This window comes from Osmerus eperlanus, chromosome 6, assembly GCF_963692335.1.
Source record: "Osmerus eperlanus chromosome 6, fOsmEpe2.1, whole genome shotgun sequence".
In the NCBI taxonomy this organism is placed as follows: domain Eukaryota; kingdom Metazoa; phylum Chordata; class Actinopteri; order Osmeriformes; family Osmeridae; genus Osmerus; species Osmerus eperlanus.
The window spans coordinates 13179481-13189596 of record NC_085023.1 but is presented as its reverse complement, the minus strand read 5'-3'; the positions used below and the strand labels follow the sequence as shown (position 1 = coordinate 13189596).

Genomic DNA, 10116 nt, shown 5'->3' with positions numbered 1-10116 from the left:
ATTTCTCATGGGGAATCCTGCTGCTGTTTCATGTTTGGCACTATCATGTTTAAAAAAACTCAACATGAACCTTTCAGATTTCCAATCAACATTTTATTTTCCAACGTGTGTCAACAGAATTACACAATATCAACTGAGTAATGAGGTTAAACAATATGAGGACAAACTATGATCTTCGACAAAGGTTTAGTTAGTTAAACCTATTGATGTAAGAATCAAGAATTCAGATATTTTAAGTGCATATATATAGCATATTGGTGTACCAATGCCTGAGGGACACCAGTGGTCTAACAATGAGTTAAAACTCCATAAACTGTGCAGCCTGACAGCGGAATGTGGATACTCTGGGTTCCGCCAAAGTAGTCTAGGTAACAAGGAATGTCTTTCATATGGAGCTCAGCTGAAGAGACTCTTCAAACCACAGTGTTTGGTCTCCGCGGATGTCGTCGTGGTCGTCTAATCAGAAGTCCAACGAGTCAGCCAAATCAAGCGCTGAGAGACAAGAGTGGACAATGTCAAATGTTGTAACGTCAACATTTTGATACTATTCATGTCTTTGAAATAGCAGATCAATTGTGACGGTGGGAAATATTCTCACCCTTGGACCGTATGTTTATGATTCCCATGTGGATGGTGTGTGCGTGTACATTCTATAATGAATGGTAGAGTAGTTATGCTTTAATCACCTCCACCTGCGCTGCTTGGCTTCTTCTCCTTCTTGTCATCGGCGGAGAACATTCCGGAGAACGCATCCATGGCCCCTGCTGCTACTCCTCCAATGTCGGCTCCTCCTCCTGCAGGTGCTTTCCCTCCTGCAGGTGCTTTCCCTCCTGCTCCTCCTGCTCCTGCTGCTCCTGCTGCTCCTCCTGCTCCTGCTGCTCCTCCTGCTCCTGCTGCTGCTCCTCCCGCAGCTGCGCCGTCTGCGGCTGTTCCTCCCATCATCTCCTTCACCTTCGTCTTGGCCACCACAGCTGCGGCAAAAACATCAACAAAGACCTTTATAAATTAAATCAATAATGTCATGCAACCTGCATGGTGTGTAGTGCACCTTTGATACTATATGCCATCTAATGTATTTACTGAAAAGGTTATGAGAACCCAGGGAACAGTCACAACAACAACATCAAGGCAACATCTGTGGTTTTATGTGTTTTGTGTTGAATGCCAACTTCCTGGTTTGGCCTTTTATGGGCGCATGTTACTATGTGGTTACATGTTCAATGCAAGACAGCGTTTTAACCATTAAAAAGGTAACTACGTTCTTCTTCTGTACACGGCTATTCTGTAAACATCAGAATTGTCGGGATTAGGATCGTACAGTAGCAGCCTGAACGACAAAGGACGAGACAACATGACACAAATTCCTCCTAAATGAAATCAACATGCAGAATGGTTCCAGATACCAATCAACTTCTAAAGCATTTCTCTTCCTTTCTCCCTCTTTTCATTAGGGTAAATTGGAAACTGCGGACGGAGAAGATCAGATCGATTTGATGCCTGCTGACATGTTTACAAAGAAGCTTCCTGAAGGGATGGGTTTAAACAAACAAGCCTGTCCCATTATTTACTAGTGTTGAAAACTAAATATCCCTAAGCCCATTTTCAGTTTGTGTGAGACACTATTTTCCTACTACAGAAGACAAGGCATGTAAAGCTCTTAGGAGTCTATTGGTAAACGTCTAAATGGCTATCCTGTTGTATAAATGTGTATATTTAAATGTAAAATTAATTTAATTGACCTAAATTACACCCAGTTGAAGCCATTGTTCACCACCATGCAAGTAGGACAGAGAAGAAAAAAAAGGGCACAGAAGAAATGACACACAACAGCCTCCCTGCTCCAGAAATCCCTGACTTTTCTCAATTTCCCCTTGTCATTACTTACCCACTTTATCCACAGCTTGGTCCACCATTTTATCTGTTTTACCACCACCGAGAATTCCTGACAGGAAAGACATGTTTGCGAGAGCAGGGTGCGTGTTTGAATCTGGATGAGAGTGTGTGAGGAGAGGAAAAAGTGTATGGTCTTAAAAGTTGGCATCCTCACTCTTGATGCCTACGCCTCTGAGGGCATTGCTGATTGGCCAGAAAGGCTAGGGTGTGGTCTCCCTTGAAAACAACAGCAGGGGAGGAAGGAAGACGAGCTTCACTGGTCTCACAGGCTGAACTAGTCTCACCCCTGAGGGGGCTTGTCATGGAAAAGAACCTGTGAGGGCTGGGTTCAGTGTAAAAAGGGAGGAGCTCAAGCAGAGAGGAGTAGATGAGAGTATGGGTGTAGGAGAGACTTTCCACTCACTGGAGGCACTGGCGTGAGAAAATGGTCACAGGGTTATTGAGTGCAGGGAGACTTAGGAGTCCTAAAGTTGTCAATTCTAAAACTAGAAATGTAATAACCGTTTTCAAAGTGTAAGAAAAAAAACGTGTGCACTGACGTGAACACCCTCAGTGTGCACTGCTGCCTCACGACAAGAAGGCACTGGATTCGATTCCAAGCTGGGGCACTAGTGGTCCTGGAGACATGTTCTCCCCAGTCCTGCACGTGTATGTGTGTTCTGTGTGTTGCCGCTCCCTGCACCTGTGTGTGAGATGAAAAGGTTTTCTTCTTCACTCACAGTCGATGGCCGAAGGCTTGGTAGCTGCTTCAAATAACTGTGTTTGTTTCTGTGTCGCTGGAGAGCGAGTTGGGGAGGGCACTGGCTGTGGGTAAATGGAATGACTGGCACGCCACTCTGCCTCCTCCCTTGTTAGAAATGCTGGAGCTACCAGATGAGTCACTACGATGATACAGTACTCACAAACAGACGAAATGAGGAACGAACACATGCAGAAAAGCTGCACGGGATTCCACCAGGGGAAAAAAAGCTTTGTGTAAGAATGTTAAAAATGCCCCTTGAATGGAAAATTAGGAAATTGGAAGAGTCATTTAGCTTCAAAGCTTTCCTTTTCCCTTTGCCCACTGTAGGAAGAGACGGTGACTATGCAAAAATCTGTATTTATAGCTTTCAATGCAGTCGTTGATCAATATTTGATGGTGCTTGGACGATCTTTCACAGCTAAGCAATAAACAGAAACTCTCAAAATGGTTGAAAAACGTTTTCTAGTTTAAGACTTGTGAGGGAATTTGTATAAGTTATTCATCTAGGATCTATACAAGCTAGAAATCAATATTTGGGGAGGATAGCAACCCTATCCCCTCAAGGCAAATGAGTAACTTGAGCTTGGGGTTAGGGTTGGTCTGTTTTGTTGAAAAGGTGCGTGTCTCCTGCGTGTGTGACTGGGTGGAGACTACGTGTCATCCCGCCCTGATGTACACTAATAGATGTGTCTCGCACGTCTGTCCTCATTCTACCGCAGTTTCATGTTCATCAGCCATGGGGGTGGCTCTTATCAGGAGGCACACTGGCTGGTAATCTATCCTATCCACCCATTTTATTGTGGAATTCAACAGTGTTTCTTTGTATTTATAGGTGTATTAGAGAGACTGCACCTTCATGATGGACGATGTAATCAACCATTAGAATCAAGAGCTGGTTACATTAGATTCCTCCAATGTTTAACATACACCATTGGAACCGTTTGAAGTCATTTGAAGTAGTATGATGAAGTGGCATACCACCTGACCTGACCTCACCCCTCCTTTTTTTTTTGTTGACAAACCTGTCTGACAATCTAAAAGTGAGCGGTGTAATGTTCACTCAAGTGTACCACCCCGTATTTCTTTGAAATGCATCTCGGCTTTTGTGGTTGGTTTAATGCCGTGACATGCAACTACTGCACTTCCTGTTTGTGTTCTTTAAAAAGAGGTCACGCATACTTTTGTACATATTCTCTCTGTGACAGCAGGAAGCTTCAATGGTGTGTGTGTGTGTGTGTGTGTGTGTACGTCTGTGTGTAAGAGAGGAGAGAGAGAGTACAGTATCTGGCTCTCCCTGTGGAATCGCTTACTGATCCAAATGGATGCATGGAACATGTGGCATAAATAATAAATGCCACTGTGCCTGTTTTAACCATAACCAAGTGCACTAGTCCCCCCTTCTCTACTCCTTCACTCTTCTCTCCCCACCAGAGGGCAGCTGGGAGTATGTATGCGTTTGTTAGAGATTTTTTTTTAAACATAGTTTAGCACACGTTCGTCAAGAATTTCGGTTCGATGTGGATATGATGGATGAATGTTTGTACAATGCGCGGATTGAAGTCGTATTGAGTCATACAGGATTGATCCCACCCGTCTGATTGGACCTGCTCGAAGTCTGTTGGCATGAGACACAGGACACATTTTAGGGTCCCAATTTTGAGATTTATTTCCACAAAGTATTAGACCGACCGTACTGGATTTCCAAAAAAAAATCTTTATTTCAGTTTTATTGTTTTATAAAAGAAGCAGTCTGCTTTGATGCAACACAAATTGCCAACACAAATTTGCATCTCCGTGTGTTTGTGTACATTTGTGTCATTTATTTTTCTGTGAGTGTGTTTTTATATGTGTGTGTGCTTCAATTTGTGTAATGTGTTTTTTTTTTACAGTGTGTGAAGTAACAGAGGCTATGTGTCTGGGTGCTAGTAAGGCAACATGCAGTCTTGTTTTCGACGACTTCAAAAGACAAACACTTCAATGGTTAAAAGACCTATTTTTAGTGACCAAGAGCAGACAGAAGACAGGGGGAGGGGCCAGAGCACCCGGTTGAGTGACAGACGGTGTGGCTTATCACAGAGTGAAAGCACGATGACAAAGACCAAAGTATAACATCACTGTAAAATGTGGCTCTTGTAGAGACATACATTGCTGTATTTACTTATTTTTGCAACGTTTTCAAATCATTCATATATCTACATTTGAGGAAAATAATCTTGGAACAAGCAAAGTCAATATATATAACCACACAGTTTTTTTAAATTAATTTCTCTTTCTACCATCTATAATAGAAGGTTAACACAGCAGGGTCCATGTAACAGTTTTACATGTAACCTGGTGAAACCCCTCACCATCATGAACCCTCTTGCTCAGTGGCGAAAATCTGCTATAAATTTGGGGGGGGGACAATTATATGACATTTTCTCAAGAGAAATTCCTGAGGGGGACACCAAAACACATAGCCTACATTGTTATATGTTAAATATATATTATTAATATTATTGAAATGTCCTTATGTTTACAGTGATTTATTGGGGGGAACAAATCATATTTTTCCCAGGATTGGGGGGTCGTGTCCCCCCTGTCCCCCCCGGGATTTCCGCCTATGCTCTTGCTGACTATGACAGGAAATCCAAGCTGAAAGTGTGGATGGTAAACACCACAGGCTGAGAAGGTACACAACATCTGTTTATGACCTACATATTTCCAATACAAACTTTTGCCTACGAAAGCCCTCTAATTATAATACTTCAACAGAGCCCTGAGGTTTAGGACTTCCTTGGTCAAAAAAAATAAAAAAATAACGGAAGGGCGAGGAAGAACACAGTGGAAGTGGGGGGGGGGGGGAGGAGGATTGGGCAGTGCTGCTGTTAACCCTTTCTCCACCTTCGCTCTAACTCTGAACCCTGATCTGTCACATTAAGGGACGGGGGTAAATATCAGGCAATAAGACACAATGGGTTAAATACACAGGCTTCAAACACATCTTAATCAACAATCCTGACCAAAAAGCATACACCAATATAAGTACATCTACTGTATAAGTACAGGTGTTACATTAGCTGACAGCGTGCACACTACCAGAAAGTTTCACTTTTGCTAAACCTCTAGAGAGAGCAGGGAAATGATCACGGTTCTACAAAGTAATTCTAAGTGCCACTGCATTTTGCGTGTGTGTGTGTGTGTTCTGATGTTCTGGAAAGGGGGGTCACAGTGATGAGGTGGGTTAATGGTGGGGCTAGGGTGAGTTGAGGGGGGCAGGGAAGGGTAGAGGGTGTGTTGTGGATGGGGCGGTGTAGAGGCGAGGGGGAAATCTCTCTGAATGTTTAGTTTCACTGAGTCACACAACAGAAAGCATTCTGGGATCCAGAGGCGGAGATGGGAGGGCCAACCAGCAGCTCACGCAGAGTTGAACCCAAACTGAGGAGAGGGACGACGCTGCAGCTCACGCTCAGGACTGACACCTGAGGGAAGACAAATGGACAAGGACAGAACAATGAGGAATGATGTCATACATTCCGATATTTAAATGGGATAGAAAGACTAACCCGACGCTATATATCTATTTTGGCTTAGTTGTGGACATTGCAGCATCTTTAGGTGCAATTACAACTTTACGCTATCTCCTCAATTGAAAAAATATTTAAAAGAACAATAATATAGTAAAAAGGCAAAGCGTGGTTTTCGTTTCATACATTATTTGCACTTGTTTTAACATACTGTGCTCACAGATGGCATTACATCCCTTCAGCCCCATCCAGCTCCACGGATCTGACACGGAACGGTCATTATAGTCCTAAACTCAAACATCAACATTAAAGAGCTGGACTCTCCCTATTCCCACCCTGGTGATACCCATGACCTTCATTGTTCCAGTACAACTTCTGCTGTTATTATGACACAATGTCAAATGTCACCGCAATTGCAGCCCTCCCTCAGAGCACATAAAGTCAGCATCTGGCTAATCCAAGGGGATGTAGCTGTCATAACACAGACATGCATGTATATGAGCACACACAGAGAAAGAAAGACACACACACACACTCACACACACTCTACCACACACACACACACACACTCAGCTTACCTACTGCCCCCCCTCCTCTGCCGCTCCCTCCGTGTGGGAGAAATCAGCCTGGGATTGGGGAAACAGAGAGAGGAGGTTAGCAGCAGTACCACAATCGATACTCACCAGAGACTTCCAAGTACTACAAGTTCAATTACAAAGACAAAGAGGAACAGGCAACAATGCAATTTAGCATTCCTCCAATGCAATTTGAGCTGAGGGTGTGAAGTAGTACATTTCAGTTAGACTGGAAGAAATATGCATGTTAGTATACATACTATTTAAAATGAAAATTGTTTTAGTGGAACTATGCACCAAGCATTGGGTCGGGCTTCAGTAGAAGAATATATATTATTTTTAATGCAGGTTGTTACCCTGGAACCTGTAATTTTCTTGAGAAGGAATGTTCATGATTGTTGTTAGTTGGTTGTTGTTAGTATGATAATTACAATGTTGAATGCTCAAGTGGTCTAATGGTTGCATAGTGAGGAAAATCCAACCTGATTTGAAACATTTATATGAGGCACATGAATGTTCTGGTTTTTGTTGTCATTAGTAGAAAGACTGTGGTGATTAAGATTGTAATCTTTATGAGGATGGGTGACAATGATGCCATTATACCCAGAGCACTCAAACAGTTGCTATGACAATGGCTGTGATACAAGATGGCATGGTTGGTATCACTAATGATACCCTTCACTGTGCTCACATACACACACTCAAACAAAAGACCTTTGAAGACAATATTTTCAGCTGAGGAGATAGAGAGAGAAGAAGGAGAGGTGGTGGTGAGGGTGTGGGGGGGGGGGTGTGGAGATAGCTAGAGCTGTGGATTTAATTAAAGATGGATCGTGTTTTCAGATTAAGACAAACTACACCCCCACACACACAATTGTGCACACTAGAAAGGGAGTCAGATGGCTGAGCGGTTAGGGAATTGGGCTACTAATCAGAAGGTTGTCGTTTCGATTCCCGGCTGTGCCAAATGACGTTGTGTCCCTGGGCAAGGCACTTCACCCTACTTGCCTTGGGGGGAATGTCCCTGTACTTACTGTAAGTCGCTCTGGATAAGAGTGTCTGCTAAATGACTAAATGTAAATGTAAATATAAAAACACATGCACACACACTAAAGACTCAGTTATAAGAGTGCACACACACAGACACACAGTCACACACACACACACACACACACACACACACACACACTGGTAAGGATTCAGAAGAGGTATCATGCCAGATATCAGTGTGCTGCTTCTGTTAAAGGTCCTTGTCTCAGCATGGAGTGTGGGTGTTCTGACAAGCCTTGTGTGTGTGAGGGGGTTAGTAACTGAACACCGCTGGGGAATACCTGAACACCAGAGGGAGGGCTCACCCTCAACACTGGCTAGGACACGAAGCAGCTTCCATAAGGATTGAAAACCTAAGCTGCTCAAATGAAAACTTGGCCAAAAAATATTCATATTCATCGTGGTCTATCCACTACATTATGATGTCATGTCCGTTGTCTTTTCAATGTGTTAGGTTTATTTGATTTGTTATTTTTGACTCATACTTCTTTTACACTTATAATCATTCAGTACTGTAAAAGAACAGCATGGCCTTGACATTAGCTTGGGTAACTTGGGCCTGCTAAATTGGGCTTTCTCGCTAAGAGCATGAGTGTCAAGAATCATGGAATATTTTGGCAGCAACTTGAAAGACCAAAACCACATTCGAACAGTGTTCTACTTTAGGAAAAGCTGCAAAGCTTATTATAGCCCTGTAGCTGCTAGTTACAGCAGGTAAAACCGGCGGTACTAAAGGCAGCAAGCGACATGCTGTGCAAACACTCCCAACCAATCAGGCACCTCCTCTGTGACAGGCGCCTCATCCTCCTGTCCCCAGCCAGACACCACAGTTAGAGATGGAGAGAGAGACACACGCATTACAAGTGTACACATGAATACTCCATGAGCGAAACACAGAAATACACGACAAAAATGCCCATGACGAAACAGACTTGACAAACATTGAGCGACTGTGACTATGATCCGATCTGGCCTCTTCCAGACTAAGCAGTTATGATCTGAAGTTTCCTAAGGAGGTAGAAAAAAAGTGTCGACATCACTTGATGCCAAAAAACAGTATGAGACAGCCGGGGAGTCACATGACTCACCGGGTTGACCAATCCGGTTGACACCGCCGCGTTCTCAACGCCATCCACTGTCTGTTGAGCCACCTCGTTGGCCCCGGCAACTGTTGTGTCGGCCACGATGTTGGCCTGATCAGTCGTTCTTTGGGCCACTGGGAGAGGGGAACAGGAAGTTGTCATCTTGCAGGTTTGAATGGAAACCTTCCTCAATCCAATTTTGCCTTTCTCAGATACTGTAGGTGCTAAAAACCACGTACTAAGTGATGTATAAAAGTAGTTCAATGCCTGTCTTTGACCTATAGGTGGCGCTCTGCTTACCTGTGTTCACTCCTGATACCACTCCCTCCTTTGTCTTGTTTCCTATAAAACAGAAGAACAATCGATTCATAAGTGTGATCGTGCCAACCTTGTTGACTGTCCTTGGGCACTTTGTACACATCAAACAACAACACCTAACCTCCAACCAAAAGGCAAACCGACACAGAAAGCAGAAACACTGGAACTGAAAAGACAACCAATCAACATCCCCCAGGTACTTCAGGATGAATGGACAAACACACTCGCTCTATCGAGGGGCTACTCTTAATGTCTACTCTCTGAGTAGTGACGATGTGCTCTAGTGGTCTAAGAGGGCCTGTGTTCTCTCCCGGGCGTGCTACAGAGCTGTCGTCTGTCCAAGCCCCTCTGGACCTCAGCCCATGTCCTCCTCACAAAGACTGCTTCAGGAGGGGAAGGTCAGCCAATCCTCCAGCCACTGACTTCTGGAGCCTGCGGTGTGCCGGCCGGCCCAGCCCACTCGGGCTACTGAATAGAGTTGGCGTGGAGCAGATCTCGATCTCTTATCGCTCTTCCAGCTCTCTCTTCTACACACGCTGTCGACTTCTCTTTCGACCTCCCTTGCATCTCTCGGCGTTTTCAGTTTGCTCCACACGCACCGCCTGAAAGTGGGAGTACATGTATGTGTGCCTGCGTCTGTGCGTGTGTGTGCTCTCTTAACATGAGGTGATGCAATGGTCTTGCTTCTGTGTGTGTTTGTCTTTGTGTGTGTCTTTGTGTGCACGTGTGTGTGTGTCCTCCTAAGACGAGACCAGCTCATGGTAATTTCCATGTCCCAGCAGGGCTAAATTAGCCCATTGTTGAGTGAGAACAATAACCATGATACTCTTGACTTTGAGGAATGGTGCTGAGTGTGTGTGTGTGTGTGGGGGGGGAGACTTTCAAACACATGGCTTCCAGCTCAAAGGGGCAAGGGGGCAAACAGGGCAACGCGTTGTTGTGGTGCTCCT

At 44.2% G+C, this 10116-nt stretch overlaps 2 protein-coding genes across 2 annotated transcripts in view; both read right to left on the bottom strand.

Annotated features, from left to right (window-relative positions):
* Positions 1-71: 71 nt before the first annotated feature.
* Positions 72-2045, bottom strand: zgc:193505 (uncharacterized protein LOC559113 homolog). Its single transcript, XM_062463596.1, has 3 exons — positions 1886-2045; positions 687-971; positions 72-492 (listed from the first exon to the last, which is right to left on the bottom strand). Exons 1-3 carry the CDS (start codon positions 1956-1958, stop codon positions 461-463), a joined length of 390 nt encoding a protein of 129 aa, XP_062319580.1. The 5' UTR covers positions 1959-2045; the 3' UTR covers positions 72-460.
* A 2571-nt stretch (positions 2046-4616) lies between these two features.
* sncga (synuclein, gamma a) overlaps positions 4617-10116 on the bottom strand; it is an 8211-nt gene continuing 2711 nt past the window's right edge. The window contains exons 2-5 of the mRNA XM_062463614.1: positions 9149-9190; positions 8855-8982; positions 6724-6767; positions 4617-6096 (exon numbers count right to left, since the gene is read on the bottom strand). Coding sequence (XP_062319598.1) covers positions 6084-6096; positions 6724-6767; positions 8855-8982; positions 9149-9190 — 227 coding nt within the window. The 3' untranslated portion in view covers positions 4617-6083. The remainder of the gene's footprint in view (positions 6097-6723; positions 6768-8854; positions 8983-9148; positions 9191-10116) is intronic.